The 23,380-nt window shown below is 46.7% G+C and overlaps 1 protein-coding gene across 1 annotated transcript in view; it reads right to left on the bottom strand.

Moving 5' to 3' along the window:
* THADA (thyroid adenoma associated) overlaps positions 1-23,380 on the bottom strand; it is a 333,765-nt gene that overhangs the window by 2,416 nt on the left and 307,969 nt on the right. The window contains exon 37 of the mRNA XM_010842320.1: positions 440-609. Within this exon, the coding sequence (XP_010840622.1) occupies positions 440-609 (170 nt within the window). The remainder of the gene's footprint in view (positions 1-439; positions 610-23,380) is intronic.

Genomic DNA, 23,380 nt, shown 5'->3' with positions numbered 1-23,380 from the left:
ATAGCAGTTTATTAAACCTGGAGGGGTTTAATAGTTTTCTTCTAGTGGCCGAGACCCTGGAAGGACCCTGATTCTCTGGGAGTGTTTCAGCTTCACACCTAATTGTGGGGAGCCCTTGGTTACTCTAATGTTGATGAATAAGCATTCTCCATAATTAAACTATCAACTTCCAAGGGACCTCTTTCGAAGTCCCCTCCCCAACTCTGATGGGAAGGCTTACCATTGGAACCCCTGAATCAGCAGGAGAGCTGCCCGAGCAGCACCCAGCAGGCTGGGGTCATGTGGAGATTTTGTTAATCGGTTACTACTGTGTATCTGAGCATCCAGAAGCACACTTTCAAGCCATATCAAGCTGACAAAAGCCTGTTAAGTGCTGCCTCCAGTGGGCGTAGGTAGGACGCTCTGACACACCTCCGCCGCCTGACACCCTAGGGATTACCTGATGTGCGCTCTCCTCACAGGCCACGAGGTCCTCACCCTCTCCCAACAGCCATCCCAGCAGGACTGGGAGTCCAGGGGTCAGCTGATCCCACTGCTGGAGCAGGTCACACAGCACAGCCAGAGCCAGATCCAGTGCGCTGGAGGCATCCACCTGACAGAAGGCAAATTCTGCAAAGATGAGAGAGGTGAGCCATGAATGTGCTGCTGAGAGCCAACTGGGAGTCTGTGCAGGATTCTGAGGCAGCGAAAGTCCCAGGTAAGATCACTGCCACCACCTGGCAGGGAAGCTGGTGGGAGAGGCTCACTAAGGGTTATTTGCTGTCTATACACTAGAATGAATCATAGGCCTGAACCCCACCATTTCCGTGCCCCCTATCCCAGTGTGGATAGAAGCTGCCCCATCTACAGGAATCTCTCCCCTCAACCCAGCTGGAAGGATATCAGGAAAGCATCCCACCCAGCATTTCCTCTGCAGGCCTGCTGACAATGCCTGACCTCCATCACTTTGCCCCTTCCTCTAAAACAAGTCCCATTGAGCACATGACACATTAAATCTCTAACATCTCTGAGCAGGGCATCAGCAAATTTTTTCTTAAAGAGCCAGAAGGTAAATATTTTAGACTTTGGGAGTCTTTTTAATATTTATTTGTTTGGCTGCACCGGGTCTTAGTGGTGGTATGTGGGATCTAGTTCCCTGGCCAGGGATCGAACCTGGGCCTCCTGCAATGGCAGTCTTAGCCACTGGACCATCAGGGACATTCCAACTTTGCAAGTCTTATGGTCTCTGTCACAATTAACTCTGCGGAAAGCAGCCATAGACAATATGTAAACAAATGGTTGTGGCTACTAGGTTCCGATAAACCGTTATTTCTATTCCAATAAAATTGGACTTTCATGTGATTTTTAGGTATCAACAAATAATAATTCTTCTTTTTATTTTTTCCAACCATTAAAAAAATGTAAAAGCCATTCGCAGTTCACAGGCTGTACAATGACAAGTTGTGGTTGTTTAATTGCTAAGTCATTTCAGACTCTTTGCAACCCCATAGACTGTAGCCCATCAGGCACCTCTGTCCATGGGATGTCTCAGGCAAGAATATTGGAGTGGGATGCCATTTCCTTTTCCAGGGGATCTTTCTAACCCAGGGCTTGAACCTGTGTCTCCTGCTTGGCAGGCAGATTCTTTACTACGGAGCCAGCTGGGAAGCTCCCCAATGGCAGGTGGGGGGCTGGAATTAGCTCATAGTCCACTGCCCTCTGTGTTAGACTGAATTCATTTTTCAGATACTCATCTTCTTAGCTGTCTGCGGGAAGGGTGCTGAAAGAGTAGAATGGGGCACAGAAAAAGGAAGTGGATGACTTGGGGAAACCATTGCTTACTTCACCATTTTGCCTTCAGTTCAGTTCAGTCACTGACTGAACTGCTCAGTTGTGTCCGACTCTTTGAGACCCCATGGACCGCAGCATGCCAGGCTTCCCTGTCCATCACCAACTTCCAGAGCCTACTCAAGCTCATGTCTGTTGAGCCGGTGATATCATCCAACCATCTCATCCTCTGTGGTCCCCTTCTCCTCTTGCTTTCAATCTTTCCCAGCATCAGGGTCTTTTCAAATGAGTCAGCTCTTCGCATCAGGTGGCCAAAGTGTTGGAGTTTCAGCTTCAGCATCAGTCCTTCCAATGAATATTCAGGACTGATTTCCAGATGGACTGGTTGGATCTCCTTGCAGTCCAAGGGACTCTCAAGAGTGTTCTCCAACACCACTGTTCAAAAGCATCAATTCTTCGGTGCTCAGGTTTCTTTATAGTCCAACTCTCACATCCATACATGACTACTGGAAAAACCATAGCTTTGACTAGATGGACCTTTGTTTGGCAAAGTAATGTCTCTGCTTTTTAATATGCTAATTTGGTCACAACTTTTCTTCCAAGGAGCGTCTTTTAACTTCATGGCTGCAGTTACTATCTGCAGTGATTTTGGAGCCCCCCAAAATAAAGTCTGTCACAGTTTCCATTGTTCCCCCATCTCTTTGCCATGAAGTGGTGGGACCAGATGCCATGATCTTAGTTTTCTGAATGTTGAGCTTTAAGCCAACTTTTTCACTCTCTTCTTTCACTTTCATCAAGAGGCTCTCTAGTTCTTCTTCGCTTTCTGCCATAAGGGTGGTATCGTCTGTGTATCTGAGGTTATTGATATTTCTCCTGGCAGTCTTGATTCCAGCTTGTGCTTCATCCAGCCCAGCATTTCTCATGATGTACTCTGCATATAAGTTAAATAAGCAGGGTGACAATATACAGCCTTGACGTACTCCTTTCCCGATTTGGAACCAGTCTGTTGTTCTATGTCCAGTTCTAACTGTTGCTTCTTGACCTGCATACAGATTTCTCAGGGGGCAGGTCAGGTATCCCCATCTCTTTCAGAATTTTCCACAGTTTATTGTGATCCACACAGTCAAAGGCTTTGGCATAGTCAATAAAGCAGAAGAAGATGTTTTTCTGGAACTCTCACTTTTTCGATGATCCAACAGATGTTGGCAATTTGATCTCTGGTTCCTCTGCCTTTTCTAAATCCAGCTTGAACATCTGGAAGTTCACGGTTCACGTACTGTTGAAGCCTGGCTTGGAGAATTTTGAACATTACTTTGCTACTGTGTGAGATGAGTGCAATTGTGTGGTAGTTTGAACATTCTTTGGCATTGCCTTCCTTTGGGGTTGGAATGAAAACTGACCTTTTCCAGTCCTGTGGCCACTGCTGAGTTTTCCAAATGTGCTGGCATATTGAGTGCAGCACTTTCACAGCATCATCTTCTAGGATTTTTAGACAGTCCTAAATATGGGTTTGAAGGGAGGCTCAGGGCATTGACACTTCCGTTAACAACCCTGCGCCTACCACCACCAACCTAGAGCAGGCCTGAAATGTGGGACTGAAATCTTGCCACACAGACAGTACATTTCTACAGACCCATCCATACATCAATGCTGTTTTTCAATGACCCACTTGTACTGAGACCTCATCTTTCTCAAATCCACATCTTCACTGCAGCCCACAGACCTTGTCCTTGACCATTTGGCCCCCAAAGAGACTTGCTCAACACACAGGGAGAAGCCTCAGAGTCTGGAATAGAAAGCTGAGTTCCCTAGAGTGTTGAGCCAGCCTCTGGGGACCTGTTAAGTGCCAATCCCCTAACCAGGTCCTTTCTCTCCAGTCCTTCAACATCCTCTGGCTTGGGTGTTACCTTTCTTAATTCACAGATGAGGAATCCAGGCACAGTTAGGTTATCTCACTTGCATACAGTCAGAAAGCTTTAAGTGGCTATAAAGAAACTGGAATTGACAGCAAGTTTCATGGTGTATGCAGAGTGCAGATTTGGAGAACTAGTACCAGCATTCCTGAGACGTAGTTCTTCATGGTGAGAGCAACAGAGCTGATGACCCTCCATCAGGGCCAGCACTACACAGAGCCCATGAAGTGGGGCCTGGGCTCACAGAAGCAGCCCAAGGACCAATGTCACCATCTTCAGAGCCCAAAATCAATCCCCCAGGTCACCTGCCCCTTAGGCTCTGCAGCTTGGCATCAGGCTTCAAACTGGGAACAGAAAAAGTTGAGGCGACGTGTGAAGGTGCATTTTTGGCTGCAGGTCTGAGCCATGTGTTGGTCTAGGCTTTGCCTATGACACAATCTCTATTTTTTATCTCTGCTGACTCCCCTGTGTAGTTCTCAACTACTTTAGAGTCTGTAAGGGGAAGAGAACACCATTAATTGGCATCTTTCAAGCCCCAAAGACTGAAAATATACATGCGGACTAGCATACAATGAAACACACAGCAGATGCTCAGAACATTCCAGTTTATGACTCTCGAGATTATGAAACTTCCTTTACCCCACTTGATTTGGATTGAATACTAACACAGGGACAGCCACAAAGAAAGCAAGCAATAAGTTGATAATAACAGAGACTTTCCTTTTATTTGAATCCTTGCTTGTCCCACCACCAGAAGGGAGGTATCCTTATTTAATAAATGAGGAAGGTGTGCTCACAGAGGTTGGGTAACGGGTCCAGAATCTCACAGTTAGCAGTGGTGGCACTGAGCTAATAAGCATCTTTCAGTCACAGGCCACGCCCACCCTGCAGGGAAGCCTTGGAGAAACACTCCCAGTACCCCATGGAGATGAGGAAGTCAGACTCAGTTTTATTATTTTTATGCATTAAAAGTGGGGCTTCCCTGATAGCTCAGTTGGTAAAGAATCTGCCTGAAATGTGGGAGACCTAGGTTCAGTCCCTGGGTTGGGAAGATCCCCTGGAGAAGGGAAAGGCTACCTACTCCAGTATTCTAGCCTAGAGAATTCCATGGACTACATAGTCCATAGGACTGCAAAGAGTTGGACACGACTGAGAGACTTTCCCTTTTCATGCATTAAAAAGAGCTCCCAGCTGAGGGTCATATTTTTGAAGAAAGGGTCAAAGCTGTAAGTCCTCTATACTGTGGCATCAGCATCAGGTCAGCTTCTCTTGAAACCTTCCAGAAAAATCTTCCCTCTGATTCACCACTTATCCCTCCCTGCCCTGGCTCTTCTTTTTGTCTCCTTAAGGCAAGGACTGAAAGCTCTATGGGGAAGAACATAGTTTCATCCACCAGCAAAACCAGTGCCTGCAGCTTGTGCAACACTCCCAATGGGTCCATGAAGACCACTCGGAAGTTATCAGAGATGCCACCAGGAAGGCCAGACTGTGGCACCTGCCCCGCCTGAGGACTGATGTCCCCTGTCCTGCACCATGTAGTTGGGCATCACACTTAGAAAGTGCCAGGGGAGTCCTGGGAATGACTGAAGCTCTAGAGGAGAGCTGGTGTGTTGTCTGGAAGTGAATCTACTAGAATTATAACCATCCAAACACCGACCCCACCAAGTGAGGAGAGACGAGGAAGGGGAGCTGGGATGGGGGTGAGGGGAGGATTAGATAGATTTAGATCTCCTGCTTGAGGGGCCAGATGCACCTTGCCAAGTTCCTTCTTTTATTACTTTACCCTGGACTAAAACAGCTCAGCCAGAGCAGCCCAGTCTCTACTGGCTGAATGCCTTCTGAAGAGGAGGCTGAAGGGTAGGGAAAGGGATTTTCAACACAACCCTGCAGACCAGCCAGGCTCTCACAGGCTTCTCTCAAGGAAGCAAGAAAGCAAGTGGCCAAGCAACAGGCGTGTTGGAGGAATCTGTTGTGTGTCCGGAACAGCCAAAACAGTCTGGAAAAATACAACAGAACTGGAGGACTCACACTTCCTGATTTCGAAACTGGCATAAGGATAGACATAATATAGATCAAATGGAATAGAATTGAGTGTCCAGAAATAAGTTCTCACAATTACAGTCAATTGATTTTTGACAAGGGTGTCAAAATAACTGGTTGGGGGAGGAACAGTCTTTTAAACCAAGGGAGCAAAGACAACTGAATATTCACATGCAAAAGAATGAAACCATGCCCCTACCTCAAAACATACATGAAATTAACTCAAAATATATCAAAACTAAAGTTAACAAGTAAAACTATAAAACTCAGAGAAATATAGGAGTAAGAAATGGTTTTTTAAACATGACATCAAAAGCACCAGCAATAAAAGAAAAATTAGACTTCATCAAAATTGAAAACTTTTATACTTTAAAGGACATTATTAAGAAAGTGAAAAGAAAATTCACAGAACTGGAGAATATACAAGGGGTATGTATTTTAAATACATAAAGTGAAAGTGAAAAGTGAAAGTGAAAGTCTCTCAGTTGTGTCCGACTCTTTGTGACCCCATGGACTGTACAGTCCATGGAATTCTCCAGGCCAGAATACTAGAGTGGGTAGCTTTTACCTTCTCCAGGGAATCTTCCCAACCCAGGGATCGGACCTAGGTCTCCCGCATTGCAGGCAAATTCTTTACCAGCTGAGCCACAAGGGAAGTCCAAGAATACTGAAGTGGGTAGGCTATTCGTTCTCCAGCAGATCTTCCTGACCCAGGAACCGAACCAGGGCCTCCTGCATTGCTGGTGGATTCTTTACCAAATGAGCTACCAGCGAAGCTCTTAAAACCCAATCATAAAAAGACAAATAATCCAGTTAAAACATGTGCCAAGGGTCGGAACAGACATTTCTTTAGAAAAGATATACAAATGATCAATAAGCACATGCAGAGATGCTTAGCATCATTAATCATCAGGGAAATACAAAGCAAAACCACAATGAGAAGCCCCTTCATACTCACTAGTGTCACTTGAATCAAGAAGACATATGCTAAGTTTTGGTAAAAGATGTGAAAAATTGAAAACTTCCATAGATTGCTAGTAGGAATGTAAAATGGTGCCAGCCACTTTGGAAAACTGTCTGAAACTCTCTCCAGCTCTTAGACATATACATATACCTAAAAACATATGTTCACACAGAAACATGTACATGAATGTTCATAGACCATTATTCATAAAAGCAAATAAGTGGAAACCACAATGTTCATGAACCAATGAAGGGATAAACAAATGTGGTACATCCAAACAATGGAATACGATTCAGCTATAAAAAGGAATGCGGTACCGATACATGCTACAATGCAGATGAACCTGGAAAACATGCTAAGTGAAGAAGCCAGGCACAGATCACACACTGTATAATTCCACTCATATAAAATGTCCATAACAGGCAAATCATACAGACAGAAAAGTAGATTAGCGGTTGCCAGGGGTTGGAGAATAGGGAGAATGAGGAATGGCTGCTGATAGATAGAGTGTTTCTTTTTAAGCTGATGCAAATGTTCTGGAATCAGATAGTGTTGATGGTTGTACAACCTTATGAATATACTAAAGTTTGTACACATGTACACTTAAATTTTACATATTTTTTGCTATATGATGTATTTTATGGGGGGGAGTAGGCATGAAGAGTGTGGAAGGCTGAAAAATGGCCTCCCAAAAGATACCTATGTAAAGTCCCTGGACCTTGTGACTGTTAATTTACTTGTAACAACGGTCTCTATAGATGTGATCTGGTTGATGATACTTAGATGAGGAGATAATCCTGTATGATCCGGGTGGCCCCTAGATATCATCACCATTGTCCTAATAAGGGGGAGGGGGATTTGACACTAGACACACATAGAAAGAAGGGCTTCCCTGGTGGCTCAGACGGTAAAGAATCTGCCTGCAATGCAGGAGACCTGGGTTCAATCCCTGGGTCAGGAAGATCCCCTGAAGAAGGAATGGCAACCCTCTCCAGTATTCTTGCTGGGGAATTTCACGGACAGAGAAGCCTGGTGGGCTTTAGTCCATGGGGTTGCAAAGAGTTAGATACAACTAAGTGACTAACATACATGTAACACACACAGAGAAAGGAGAAGGTGATGTGAAGACAGAGGCAGGGGCGACAGTGATCCTAACGAGGAAATGCGGACAGCCTCCAGAAACCGGAAGGGGCAAGGACTGGATTCTTCCCTGGCACCTGCAGGAGGAGTGTGGCCCAGCTGACACCTTATTTTCTAGCTTCTGGTCTCCAGAGCTGTGAGACAATAAATCAGTGTTGTTTTAAACCACCAAGTTTGTGGTCATTTGTTACAGTAGCCAGAGTCAACTAATATGGAAGAACCTATTAAGGGTAGGTTGTGGTATTTCTCTTTGGAGTGGTGAAAATGTGTGAAAATTGTGCTGATGATTGCATTACTCCATGAGTATGTTAAAAAACACTGCCTTGTACTCTTTAAATGGGTGACTTGTATGGTATATGTATGCTATATCTCAGTAAGACTAGGATGTTAAAAAAAAAAAATCTGCTATGTGCTCAAGTTGGTTCCGGTTGCTTGGAGGAAGCCTGACCACAGAGTCGGTCTGGAAAGGGCCAGTCTACTGAGGGGACTGGACAAACATCTAGAGCCTCATACATGCTTGTAGGGCCTAGTTCTCAGGTGCTGGAGGGCTCTGCAGAGGTGAATGGTTGGTCGGAAAGAAGGCTCAAGAAGGATTCCTGGAGGAGCTGGGACTCTGCCTGGCCCTTCACCACACAATCAGGAAATGGGAGCTAATGGTCTGCTTTGAGCCAGTGATATGCTAAGTACTGTAGAAAACAAAGCAAGAGACTGACACCTCCTGTCCTGTCCTCAGGAAGCTGGTGGTCTGGATGGGAAGGTCAGGCAAACACTCAGGCAACGGTGAGGAATCAATGGAGTGGTCTGGATCCCAAGAGCCGCAGGAGCCAAGGAAGGGGAGAGGTCAGCGTCGGGGAATAAATCACCTCCAAGACTCTCCCCGCACTAGCTAAGGGAGTGCTTCAAGTGGGGAAGGGTTGCTGGTACACACGTGTCTGGGGCTGCCTACGCAAGGCAGACTGGGTTAACACTCAGTCATTTGGAAGCAAGTCGGAAGCCCAACAAATGGGCATTTAGAACTGGTTAATCCTACGCTTTCCATGCGCAAGAATGGATAACTCACTTGGATTGCAGCGGAGGACAGCGGACAAGAGGCTGCAGGGCTGCTGCCGCACAGGCCTCCTCTCGCTACTGCCCTGACCATGTCAAGGTCTCCTGCCAAGGCAGCCACCTGGGGATCAGAAGCCATCTGACTTGCTCCCCTGCCATCTTCTTCCCCACCTCCATGAAGAGGCCCACCTTGGGGCTGGGAGCTGAAGACCTAGGCTTCACCCAGTGTGCCGGATCATTCAAAGTGGTAGCTTAGTCAATGTCCCAACTAAGACATGTGATCTTTCATTTCTAGGCAGGTTTGGGGTCATTTTCAACTGTACTGATTAAAGTGAAAATGCTGACACGGATTTTTTTCTGTGTTGCCAACCATGAAAACCAATTCAGACCATGGATTAGGAACCTACCGTTTGATTATAAAGTATTATGAGGGAGATGCCTTTGAGACTAAGGCCATTGGTCAAGCCTCTTTCCCAGTCTTTTCCAAGAGAGGTCAAGTCAGCCCAGGAAATGCTGAGCAAATGGCGAGGAGTTGGATTCTCCCTCCCACCAGCTCTAGAGAATCCTGTCAGGCATTTGTGGAAAACCCCTCAACCCTGCCATCCACCCAACTCCCCTCACCATCCATTTACCCATCAATTCAAGCTTTTATCTCCCCACAAATACTTGTTGATCACCAGATAGGGGTTTTGTTGTGGGGATGGGAAAGGGAGGGGGGAAGCTGTGAGAAACATGAGAAAAATTCCAGGCCCTTCTCTCAGAGAGCAAACAGTTTAGTCAGAGGCAAGCTGACACATATGAAGTGTCAGGAAGTAGTCAAAGATGGTGCACAACACGGACTGATTATACCATTCCTAGCTGTAATGAAAGGACAGAAAAGGGAAAAAAGAAAGAGTGCGGGGTGGAAGAAGGGGGAGCTTCAGAGAGGAGACACTTGTGCAGATGAGGGTCAGAGGACAAGCAGAGCTGGGATGAAGGGGAGGAGTAGGGAGATTAGACCGGCCTGTTGAGGAGGCAGGTTTGGGGGAGCTGGAGGTGAAGATGGAGGGGCAGACAGTCTAGGGCAGGTTTGGTGATGGGGGAGGGGGGTGGGCAAAGCTGAGTGAGTACAACTGTGCTTTCTTTTTTCTGAGTGAAAATATTTTAAGGCTTCATCAGGCTGTTTCTAGACCAGCTTCCTCATTTCCAGTGTTCTCCATGGATTTCTTCACATCCCCTCAGGAGGTCAAGAGCCAGTATTACAACTAGTCACGAGAAACAACCGTGGGACCAAAGCCTGGCTCAGCTGCTGACTCTGCCATTCAACTCTTGCAGGGGCTCCAGGAGGCTCACTGGCCCCTGCCTCGGCTGACCCTTGACCCCTAGAGCCCAGGTTCTCCGCTCTCCAGTAGCCAGGGCTCAGAGGTGGGACTTCCAGGCACCTCAGTCAGTGAGAGAACTTCCTAAACCATCAGAGGTCATCACCTCAGACTTTACCACATAACAGAGCTCCCACATGCTCCTAACCTCAGACAAATGGCCCAGAGGAAGGTTCTATCCTAAGGAACAGAGACAGGTTGGTCCCTCCGGTGGCTCTGATGAACCGAGCAGGAAATCTGGGTCGGGGAACATGGTAACTGTGGTATCAGTCTCTGTTCTTTATATGAATATTTTGAAAATTTCATCAAAAAAGAAGCCCATGTGCCGGTCGGTGCTCCCAAGGGCAGCCCAGCAGTAACTGAGACCACTGCCCATGCATCCGCTGCTGGACGTCGTGCCCTGGATGACAGCCAGCCCCTCCCCTCACTCCCAACCTGCCCATGGTACTAAGTCTGGCCGGGAACTCAGACTTCAGCTGGCTCAGGTAGACCCCTCTCCCTCCTCCTCCTTCTTTTTCTTTTGGTTTCTTAAGCCCTGAAAACCATTGTTTAAAAGACAGGACACATGGAGGCAGAACCCAATCAAAGGCACACAGCTCAGGGGTTCCCAGGCCCCAAGGGACCCAGCAGACGTACCCAGCAGGGGTGCAGATGGACTATTGGGTCTTCACACAGCTGTTTGGGATAGCTCATAAGGTTTTTTAAAAACCAGGGAGATTTTTCATAAAAATCCAAATGTCCAGCATCTTTTGAAAATTCAGAAAATTGGAACTTAGTATCTCTAGGTCTGTAGTTTAATGGGCTGCCTGGAGCACAGAAGTGGCCACGCACTACAGGAGGCATCTGTGTGCCCTGTCTGGGACCATCATACTGCCTCCCACCTCACCCCTGCAGGCATGTGGGCTTGTGATGCTGAAACAGGGTACCCACGAGGGCAGCAGGCCTCCAGCCAGCCCCTTATCTTATAGACGAGACCCACGACCAAAGGCCTCTCCTCACATCAGCCCCACGCCCCTCTCCCTACACCTTTCATGGCTTTGTTTCCTCATCATTCCCTGTCTGACAGATGTTCCTCATCTTGACTTAGCCTTCTTGGCCCTCAGGACCCAACTCATTTTTGGTTGTCACAATTCAAAGGAGGTGGGTGCTATTGGCATGAGCTGGGTAGAGGCCAAGAATGCTGCTAAACATCCCATAATGCCCAGGACAGCTCCCTCTCTGAAATGTCAACTGTGCTGAGGCTGAGAAACCCTGCTTTAACCTTCCCCACAACCCTGCACAACTGCCGAGTCCCTTCCGTGAAGTCTCTGCAAGTAAATGGAGGGAGGGATGGAGGGATGGAACTCTCAGTGTCATTAGGAACCAGCGGCCTGACTCTCTATTTGGGGAAGACAAGGAAGACCTCATCTCCTCACATCCCTTTTCTGGAAGGCAATCCCTAGGCGCACCCTCCACTCCCAGCTCTCTGGGCAGAGGTGGGGCAGCACATGGAACTCAGTCACGTGAGATGAACAGCCTGTTACAGAGCCCTTTCTGTCTGGAAGTGGAAACATTTTCCAATTCTGAAGGGAAAGGATAAAAATACCATCGTTTGAAGTTCTAAAAATAGTTCGGGGGAAAAAAATCTTTCAAATATTAGTAATTTGCTTTTTCTTAATTTTCCAGCTGTTTTCATATGGAACAGAGGGCCTGGGTTCCCAAAAGTTCCTAAGGACCCAGTTCCCAAAGATGGAGATCCCCACGGATACAGTCATGTGCCTGATACACACATTTCCTGGTGACCTATTGTGAAACCAGAAATACTGCAGCAAATTCCTTGCTTCCATAAAAAAAAAAAAGATACATATATTTAAAAACCTTTATTTTTAAAGTTAAAAAAACTACAATTAAGAAAATGTGGGTCCACCTCAAATCACTGGGTAAATCTGAGTGCTAAGTCATTTCAGTCTTGTCCAACTCTTTGTGACCCTGTGGACTGTAGCCCACCAGGCTCCTCTGTCACTGGGGATTCCCCAGGCAAGAATACTGGAGTGGGTTGCCATGACCTCCTCCAGGGGATCTTCCTGACCCAGGGATCGAACATGGATCTCTTATGTCTCCTGCGTTGGCAGGTGGGTTCTTTACCACTAGCCCCACCTGGGAAGCCCATATATATGTATTTTCCTCCCCTCACCCCCATTTAAAAAATGGATACAGTCAACATGAATGAGAACAAATAAGCATTTCCTAAAAGTGTGCACTTATTCAGTAGGGCTACACTTTACCAACAAGGGGTTGATAAATTACAGCTGGTTAACAGTGTCCTTGGCTCAAAGCTTATAAAAATACTTGTATTTGTTCACTTCTAACCACACCAAAGAATAAGACATGGGTTCAAACAAATATCACCCTCAGGCAGCAACGCTACGGACAAGACCTGGTCCTCCTAGAGGCTTGCATCTTGAGGAGAGGGGAGCGGCCCTCACTGCCTCTCCTTTCCAGGGACTACAGTTCTGTGTGTGATACTCAGTCCTATTTCTTGTGGTAACCTCCCAAGGTCATCAGGAAGAGTGAGTCACACATGGGCTTTGTCCGTGGCCCTTCCAGAGCAGGATAACCAAGGCGTGTCCCTGGGGCCCTGGTGGGTGGCAGGGCCACAGGGAGAGGACTGAGTTGGATCCAGACCAGAGAGGCTCTGCATGATAGCACTGGGCCCACACTTGGCATTCCTCTGTTCAGCGAGGACAAATCATGCCAGGCCCCTCCTGTGAATGTGCTAAGTCAGTCTCTGGTCCTCAGGTGAGCCAGGCCCTCTCCAGCATCCCCTGCACTCGGCCTGCTCCTTGTTGGTTTCACTCTGCTGAGCCTCCCAAAGTGGGCAATCACCTCCACCTCTTCGTGGAAAGTGAGCGCCTTGTGTGTTTTATCCTCTCTACACTGTCACTCACCCCAAAGCTCTCCTCCCAGAAGGGGCAATCTGACACCCATCTCCCTCTCTCCCTGCCTAGGGAGCCAGTGAGGGCAGGCAGGAGAGACTTCGATGGAAGCAGGGGTACAAAGAGGATGTCTAGAGATTGGGAAGTCCTTTTGGGGAGTGGAAAGAGGTTGGGCAACCTGAGATCCCTTCTTCCACCAGCCTCCTCTCCCTCTGCCTGGGCAGAGTTCAGTGGCTCTGCAGGTACATTCCACATGTCTTACTCACCAGCTTGGACCTTGCAATTTCCCTTTCCCTGAAATCACTCTAGCTTTCTCTGCTTTATTTCACTGTTGGAATTTCTTTCTCTTACAGGGAATTTCTTCTCAGCCTGAGTGCTCAGGACTGACTAGCTCCTTCTGAGTTCTTTGTGAGGCTTCTCTGGCCCTCAGATGGGGGACTGCCCAGCTCCCCTAAAACACTGGTGGGACATGGAGGATGGAGGATAAGGATGGTCTGAGTGTGTATCTAAAGACTAGAAATTTGAGACCAGAAACATCCAGGATGGGGGAACTTCCCTCATGGTCTAGAGGCTAAGACTCTGAGCTCCCAATGCAGACGGCCTGGGTTTGATCCTAGGGAACTAGATCCCACATGCCATGACGAAGATCAAAGATTCCACAACTGAGACCCAGTGCAGTCAAACAAACAAATAGCTACACTTAAAAAAAAAAGAAAAAGAAACATCTAGGATAGTCATTTTTCTCTCCTGAGAACTTTCCCACTATCACCTCCTGCCTTCTCCCAAATCCAGAAAACTCCTCTTTAGATGTCCACTCCTCATTCTCAGGCTTTTATGGCTCTAAACAGAACAAAGAGAGTCCTTGGTAATACAATGAGCAAAAGTGAAAAGTGAAAGTGTTAGTCATTCAGTTGTGTCTGACTCTTTGTGACCCCATGGACTGTAGCCCATCAGGCTCCTCTGTCCATGGAATTCTCCAGCAAGAATACTGGAGCAGGCTGCCATTCCCTTCTGCAGGGGATCTTCCCGACCCAGGGATCAAACCCAGGTCTCCTGCATTGCAGGAGGATTCTTTACAAAACAATGAATAAATGATTCTTAAACTCACAAAGTGATTTTAAGATTTATAAACACTGCTCAAAATATAAGTGCCTGTGATTTAAAAGTTCCTGGGGATTTTGTGTCTTGAAATTGAGTTCACTCCCAGGTCACCCAAGGCCTTTCCTATCTGTGACCATCATTCCCCAACACCCTCCCTGGAAGTACTGTCAAAGGCATCGGAACTGCCTGCTGCCAAGACCCTGGGCTAGAGGAGGTGAGGCTGAGGCTGGAGAAGCCTGGGGAGGGTGAGGGGGAGGGAAGGGAAGGGAGAGGCCACAGAAAACAAGCCAAGGAAGTGATGATCGTTCAAGAGACTACAGGCTCTGGGTTTTGAGCAATTAAAAAGGAGAAAAGATCAAACTGTTGGCAGGATGGATTTAAATGAGCTGCTAGGAAGAGCGTCTGGGTCTTAAGGGTTTTGAGACCCTAGAGGCCACTGCTTAGAACAGCTCCTTTGCCTTCAGTATCAGCTCTTCCATGGGGAGGGTGGGAGGAGGGATTAAGAGGAGGAGGTACTCTGGGAAGAAGCAGGTTGTTTTTGACCTTGAGGATGTTTTGGTCTTGCTATGAATGTTACTGGTAACAACAATCAACATAAAACTAAACTGACAGTGGCTAAACAGCACAAGATAAAATTCATCATAACTGACCAAAGATGTCATTTTGTTGGTGACGTTGAAAACGGCAAACAATGATAACAACAACTATGGGGGAAAATGTGACTTGGTGGAAACAAACGAAACCAGATATGGTAAAACTCTTACTAAAATTTTTGACTGAAAAGGCAAACCTTCATTGCCAAATATATAGGTAAAAGAGTTGATACTTAAGAAAAAAAGAGAGAATGTTAGAAAATTTTAACTGCTCTATACCCACTCCAGTACTCTTGCCTGGAAAATCCCATGGATGGAGGGGCCTGGTGGGCTGCAGTCCATGGGGTCACTAGGAGTCAGACATGACTGAGCGACTTCACTTTATTTTTTCACTTTCATGCATTGGAGAAGGAAATGGCAACCCACTCCAGTGTTTTTGCCTGGAGAATCCCAGGGATGGGGGAGCCTGGTGGGCTGCCATCTATAGGGTCGCACAAAGTCAGACACGACTGAAGTGACTTAGCAGCAGCGGCAGCAGCAGCATACAGAAAATTGGTCAAGGTATTAAACTGGCTTGATGGAGTTACACTGGAAAATAATTTCTTGATGAAAATTCATTAATGTTGGTATTGTTGTTGTTCAGTCACTAAGTTTTGTCTGACCCTTTGTGACCCCACAGACTGCAGCATGCCAGGCTTCCCTGTCCTTTACTATCTCCCTGAGTTTGCTCAAACTCATGTACATTGAGTCAGTGATGGCATCCAACCATCTCATTCTCTGTCACCCCCTTTTCCTCTTGCCCTCAATCATTCCCAGCATCAGGGTTTTTTGCAATGAGTTGGCTCTTTGCATCAGGGGGATAAAGTATTGGAGCTTCAGCTTCAGCATCAGTCCGTCCAATGAATATTCAGGGAATATTGGTATAATTCAGATTAAAAATTTGGGATCTTCCCAACCCAGGGATCAAACCCAGGTCTCCTGCAGTGCAGGCAGATTCTTTGCCATCTGAGCCACCAGGGAAGCCCCAGTGAACATTATGCCTAGAGAAAAGGGCAGGCATAAAAGGTCATATATGATTCCATTTATATGAAATATCCAGCATAGGAAAATTCATAGACACAGAAAGCAGATTAGTGGTTATGAGGAGCTGGGAGGGGAGGTTATGACAGGGAGTGACTGCTTAATGGAGATGGGATTTTTTGGGGGGAGTGATGACAATGTTCTGAAACCAGAGGGTGGAGATGGTTGCACAATATTATGAATTACTCAATGCCACTGAACAGTATACTTTAAAATGGTTAATTGTATGTTATGTGAATGTTCACTTTAATTAAAAAAAAAAAATCCAAAACAGCAGACTCTTTGGGGATGGAGCCAGAGGGTGTGCCAAAGACAGAGGATGGTGGGTAATTGACTTCCGTACCTCTGTGGCTTTAAATAAGGGGTGGGTGAGAATGGGGCTCTTCAGTGAGTACTGCTCCCCAGGACACATTTCCCAAAGAAATGTGCCCTGCCTGCTCAGGACATGAGGTGTAGACGGATAGATGAGGGTGTACACAGGGATTAAGAGGGCAAAGAGGGAAGAGAGGCCAGCTCTCCCTCCCTGCTGAGCGTGCTGGCTCACACAGGGACAGAGATTTAGGGCTTAGAGGACTAGAAAGGCTGCGAGCAAGCCCAGGAGGGTGGTCTCAGTGGCCACTGAGGAGGGAAGCCTTGCTTTCCTATACCTCATCACGTTTGGTAATAAAGCAAGACATTTCACATCTAGAAGCACCTGCTAGGTAAGACTCGTATGTAAGTGGAGTCCATGAAATAGAGTTTTATGCACAGAGCAGAGATCAGGTCACAAAGCTGTAAGAAGTCTCTTTACCCGAATGACACAGACCCAATCGTCTGGCTTCCATTTCATTGCCTGAGTCTGTTTTATAGTCATGCTTTTTCATGAAAGCTTTTAAGGGAGGCTATTCCCTGATGTCATGTAAAAAAAATGTCTGAATACAATTACATTACAGAACAGCACTCTTGGAAGAGAACACAGCCACGAAGCTTGCTGGTGTCCTGTTTCCTTCTCTTTAAAAGCCATTTGTCCTCTCTCTAAAGACAGAAGCCCCCCAATCCCAGCTCTCCCGGTCCCTCTCTCTGTCAGAGGGCCCAGCAGCACTGAGCTGGGAAATGCATGCAGAACTGGGGACCCCCCCCCCAGGGATGTGGGTGGGCCATCAGGGAGTGGGGTCTGGCTCTGGGGCCTGGCACGCAGTCCTGAGCCACATTGTCTAAGGTTACACATCTCACAGTCAAGGTGAGGAACTGAGCCTCCTTCTCCAGGCTTTCCCAGGAATTTCGGCCAGAACCTCCTTTCCACTTCTTCCCCCACCCACGTGCCTGATTCAGACATGCCCCCAGACTCGGGGAATGGTTTTCCTTAAATGCCCTTTTAAAGCTCTTCTCAATCAAAACCTGCTCTACTGTGAGCAAATTCTCCACATTTCTCACCCTTCCCTTGCTTCTTTCTTCTCCTGGCAGAAGGTGCCATGCTCCTAACTTTCCACAAGAGGCTCTTCATTTCCTGTCTCTGATGTGGACAGATCAGCCCACACCTTCTGTGACTTCTGGACAAGTCTTGCCTGCTTCTCACTCAATCTCTCTTCTTTTGAGGTCTGTACTAACCACCTCCCTGTTCTTGAGAACCTTATAACTAGAGACCTGGTCTTTCTCAATGACACAGAGTCACTGCCACTCAACTGGTGACATCAACATCCATAAAGATACCCCTCCCAGGATTTGGTTTCGCCATTCTTGATCCTTTTTAATTCCAATACTCTCCATCTCCCATTTCACTGAACACTCAACAATCATGATAGCATCTGAGACCCTGCTGTTGCTTAGAATGGTTTTGACTTCAAGATCTTAAATTCTAAGCTTTTGGGTCCCTTTTAAATGAATATCATCATCGCTAACATTTATGAAGCACTCATTATGTATAGTGCTTCATATAAATTAATCACATGTGTATTCATTACAATGATCTTTTGAAGGTTTTATGAGCCCCATTTTAGGAATGACGTAAGCAGAGACACGGGTGAGGATGTGGGATTTAAATACCATAGTCTATCCACTGTGGCTCCTACACTGTATGGCCTCTCTGATATTCCTAAAACAATGGTTTAACCTTCTACTTCTTCTACTGGAACTACCTTTTCACCCTAATCCTGACCACATCTTGACCCTGCCCTTCTGTCAGGCCATCACTTGTCTTTCTATGTATATCCTGGGCTCTCTGGGTTTGGGATGCTCTTCCTTGACCCATCTCCCTTATCAACTTGATCTTGTTCCAGGCTCAACAGTGCTCTATAACCATCTCTTCCCAAACCCATCTACTGTTCCACTGTGAGCCACTGATTTGCACTGGAGAGAGGCAGGATGCTCTTTAGGCTCTCTATGCATTCATGCTCTATTTTTTGGCCATGCAACATGCAGGATCTTAGTTCCCTGACCATGAATGGAACCTGTACCCCCAACAGCAGAAGCTCAGAGTCTTAACCACTGGACCACCAGGGAAGTCCCCACTGATGCTTTTTAATCTCAGCTGTCCTCTTGCTGCCTTCTCACCCCTGGCTATTCTTTCACTCATTTTTTTTGTGATTTCTGACTGAACTTCTATGTAAATTACTTCAACCATCTCCCTGTCCCTATATCCTACTCCCTAACCACTCATTCTTATAGATAATCTTGTCTTCTACAGAAGACATTCAACATAAGCTCAAACTTCTCTCCGCCCCAACTTCAAAATTTCTCTAAGGACTCTTTTGAAACGTTAGCTTGAAGGCAGAGCCAGGGCTAGGAAATGTGGTTTTAGGACAAGGGAGTAATGTCAATATTTATATGAGAGGCAGCCTAGAGAGGGAGAAGGAGAACAGAAAGACACAGAGGAGGAAAGGGCGCTGTGGCTGCAGACAGGTCACAGGGTTGGCATAAGGTGCTGCGTGAAGAATGCGTGGAGGTTAAGGAGCATTTTTTGTTGTTGTTTTTGGCTTGGAAGGAAGATAGATAATATTACAGAGTGTGCGCCTGCGTGTCTAACTCTTTGTGACCCTATGGACTGCAGCCCACCAGGCTCTTCTGGCCATAGGATTCTCCAGGCAAGAATACTGGAGTAGGTTGCCATTTCCTGCTCCAGGGGATTGTCCCAACACAGGGATTGTACTCAGGTCTGCTTGCATTGCAGGCAGATTCTTTACCACTAAGCCACCTGGGAAGCCCGTTACACAGTGTACTTACTTTTAAACTCCTTGAAGCCAGCTTCTGACCTTCCCACCACTGGACCTTCTCTTTCAACACTCATTTACGACATTTCCTCAATCCTTATACTCCTTGACCTGACCTTTTGATGGTGATTGGCACAGTTGACCAACCTCGCCCTCTTGAGTTTTTCCTTATGTGGGTTTCCTGATGCCAGAACTTCTTGGTTTTCTTGATGGGTTTTTGTTAACTTCCTTTGCTAGCTCCCCTCCCACACCATTACAATGGGCTCTGATGGATGCTCCCAACTTTCATTTCTCTCTCCCCACCCCCATTCATCCATTTATCTCTCTTTCCAAATATATTTATTGAGGCCCTACCATGTGCCAAGCACATGGCAGCTATTAAACTGTAGCTGAATTAACTTTAAAGTATAGCTCCGATCATGTTACTTACTTGTTCTAAAAGTTTTACTGGTTCTCCGGTGCAAATGATATCCAGATCCTTTGCCCTGGCACTCTGGGTTTCAGTGGACATGTGCTGTTTTGTGGCCCGGCTGCCATTCGCCTTCTCTGGATAGCTGTACCTGATCTTCCCTGGAGAGTCAGCCCTTCCATGTCTTTAGTCCACTTGGTCTGGGCATGGCTGACACCTCCCACTCCTGTTCCAGGAATGGGCACCTGCCCCAGGTCTAAGCCATTCAGGGCTTCATGTTCTGGGCCTCAGAGATTAGTTCCAGGATGGGCCTGGAACCCAACTACAGTCACTAAAAAAGCATTTAGGGACTTCCTTGGTGGTCCAGTAGTTAAGACTGCACTTGCACTGCAAGGGGTGCAGGTTCGACCCCTGGTCAAGGACTAAGATCCTGCAAGCCTCATGCCACAGCCAAATAAAAAGAAGGCATTTAAAAGTGAAGAGACATTACTGACACAGGCCTTGAATAAATGAAGATGTAAATGCTAGCACTGCTGCAGCCATCTTAGAACTTCAAGGGGAGTGAGAGCTTATCTGAAAACAGAAATAACCTAAGAGCAGAGAAGAAAAATTATGAAAAACCAGGTCCCTGGGACACTGTCTGAGGCCCGGAACTATGCCGCGTCTGAAGCCAGCCGCCTCCCCCTGGAACTCTCAGTTACATGACCCAACGTGCCCCACCCTGGGCTGGAGCGGATTGGATCAGACTTTCTGTCCTCTGCATGTGCAAGAGTCTTGCTTGATCCAAACATCCTCCGCTGCCCCGCCCTAGTCTCCTACTCGAATATGAAGGCTTGTATACTGATTTATTCCTTTCCTGAATGTGCCTCACACTTGGCCATCTCTGTCTTTCTGGAATGTTTCCCATCTTTTCCATTTTCTCTCACTCGAATTATAAAACTTCAGCTCTAACAGACTTCCATCCAAGAAGCCATTCTTCTCCAGTTTCCCCCAATAACAAATGTTTGTAGGATAAATGACTAACCGGACAAACAATGACCCAGGGTCCAAGGAGGGGGTTTCCAGACTGCTGTCCAGACCTGAGTTCCAGCAATCCTGTTTGTCACCCCCTCAGGGCTTGGGACTTGTTTTTTCCATCTTCCCACTGGTCTAAATCCCTGCTTCCTACCCTCTTTGGCCATCATTTCCCAGTTTCCCTTGGGATGTGCATTGGTTTTTTAGAAGGTTAGCAGACACTCAAAACAGAAAACTCCAAAATCTAAAACTGACCCAAGGAAAAAAAAAAAGATCTGGCTTAGTCAATAAGTCTGGAAAATTCCGAGTTAAACAAAGGTTTTTGTTTTTAACAGACAGAGGTGGACACGGAGGCAGGACGTGCAGCCTTTCTCCACTTTACTCATGAAACAGGTACCAGCCCAGAGTGGAGCGCTGCATTCTTCCGCGCAGACGCACCAGGGGAAGGCCGCGCGAGTTCTTTTATACACACACAAATATCCTGCCCTTTGTTCAAGGTGCCTATTTGCTCTGCACAGAGGCTACTGCAAACACAGAAAACGTTCATTGTTAAACCCGGCATGCTAAGTGGTTTTGCCTTCTGGCAAATCTCCAAACCATAATTATTAAGGGACTCCGAGCTGCTGAGGAATTCTTGGGTTACAGAGGCTTTGATCTGCCTTCTCTCCCCCACATGAATTTCCATGGGTATGGCTGACTTTCATTGCTGGTCCCTGGCAGTGGGGCTGCTTCGAAGGTAAGGACTGAACAGCGCTGCAAAGTGAGTGGGGTCCCTGGTGAGGTGGGCTCTGACTGAAGCCCTGCACAGCGGTAGCCAAGGGAACAGACAAGCTCTGTCCAAGTACTGGGTCGGAATGTGGTGGCCTCAAATCTTCTGTTTCCTCTATGCTCTGGGAAGTCCAGGTTGAGAGATCTGCCCCCAAAATCTTTGGATAGCTCCAGCAGTTTGGCAAGTGTTGACCCCAAACTCAGGTAGCTGCCTCCTTGACAAACTCAGGTAGCTGCTTCCACTTGGTTACAAACTGTTAAACAGTCAAACTTCTGAAAGAGCCAAACTGCTCTCTAGTGAAACACAGATGGAATGTCAAGGGGGACAGACCTATTCTTTCATGCTTTTTAAAATTCTCCCCTGCCTGAAAAGAGACATGGGAAAGAACATCCAGACGGTCATGATTCTATAAGAAAGAAGGAATGAAAAGACGCTTCCAAAATTACAGTGGTAAGGCTTTCTGATTGAGTGCATGAAAAGGATCCTATAACAAACAAAATTTCTAGTTTTCCAATATTAAAGAAATACATTTAGCATTTGGATCGAGGACAGAAATATTCACTTTTTGACATCTGTTTTTCTTCCTATTTTAATATAGCTATGAGATATGTGATCACCCCCATTTTACAGAAGACAAAACTGAGGCCAAGATAATAGTGCCAAGTAGTTCAGGACACAGGTGACTGATTCTCAGATCACTATTCTCTCACAAGTTAGCAATGCCCTTCAAAGGTGTCTTTCCCAGATGGGAAAGCCCTCTGTTGGTGGCTGAAGAATAGGAACGGAGAAACAAAGGTAGGGAGAGAATGAGGGAGAAGACAGAAATCAAGCTCCCCCAGGGAAGGAGCTAGAAATCAGACGGTCTAACACAGAGGGAGCTCAGAGAACTGCCCAGACTTCACCTGGGTTGGGGGCTGGGGGAAGGGAGCTTCGGGGGCAGTAGAGATACTTTCTTCAAGTGTCAGCTCCCATTGGGAGAGGCAGAGGATAGAAGCAGAATGCCAGGGGGACCCTAATAATGAGTCCCAGCGTGCTCGTCACTGTCTGTTAGTGGCTGCTGCTCCCTGGGAAGGAGTCAGGTGATCCATCGCAAAGAGGAGAGAGGTGTCCCCTGCCCTGGGCAGCTGGGTCCAATCCCAAAAGGTCTGCTGTGGGGTAGGACAGGAGGCTTCTGAGCTTCCTTCCCTGCATGGGTCCATATAGTGGGGCCCCCTTTTGTCCCCCAACTTTTATCTATTCCCCTCTCCTCCTTCCTGTTGGCGGGTGCCTTAGGAAGATGTAGATGAGCTCATGCCGGAAACGGGAGACCTTTCTTCCCACTCAAGGTGAAGGTCAGTGATTCACGTAGCTAAAAATAAACTTAAGGCCACCTATCAATTAAAGGAAAACGAAACACACACAAAGTTCAATTCCCCCTTGCTATTTAAATTTCAGCAAGGAACATAAATCCTTATTTAGTCAAGTACAACCAACACTCAAATATGTAAACTTTAATTACATGTTCTGGACCAGTGAGAGTAAAATGAGGGAAAAGGAGGAGAGGTGAGGTAGGGGAAAGCCCAGGGACAGGAAGTGAGGCCCAAGCTCAGAAGCAGGGAAGCGAGCGAGAGGAGGGAGGAGGCAGAGAAAGCAGAGTGCGGAGCAGGTTCTGGGATGAAGCGACAAGTGACTCTGGGCAATGCCTGTCCGTGGGTAACTATCACCTACAACCCCTCCTGATCGCTACCCTTTATACTCAGGTCCCCCTCCTGGGATGGGGGAGCCACAAGAGTCCATGGGAGAAAACTTATTGAATTAAACAGAGGACGTCCAGTTGAATTTGAATTTTAGGTAAACAGTGAACATCTTTCCAGTGTACATATGTCCCAAATATTGCACGGGGCACCTTACACAAAAAAGCTATTTGTGGTTTATTTGAAAGTCAAATTTAACTGAGTGTCCTGTATTTTTATTTGCTAAATTTGGCAATCCTATACTGGAGGTCAAACTATTCTTTGGACCAGAACTCAAAGACCTGGCCAATATGTACACTGAGGGTCGGGGGAAAAAAAATCAAGTGGAAGGTCACTTTTTGAAATGAGGAGT

The sequence above is a fragment of the Bison bison genome, unplaced genomic scaffold (genome assembly GCF_000754665.1).
Source record: "Bison bison bison isolate TAMUID 2011002044 unplaced genomic scaffold, Bison_UMD1.0 scf7180017864177, whole genome shotgun sequence".
Lineage (NCBI taxonomy): Eukaryota > Metazoa > Chordata > Mammalia > Artiodactyla > Bovidae > Bison > Bison bison.
This window is presented reverse-complemented; position numbering and strand designations above follow the sequence as displayed.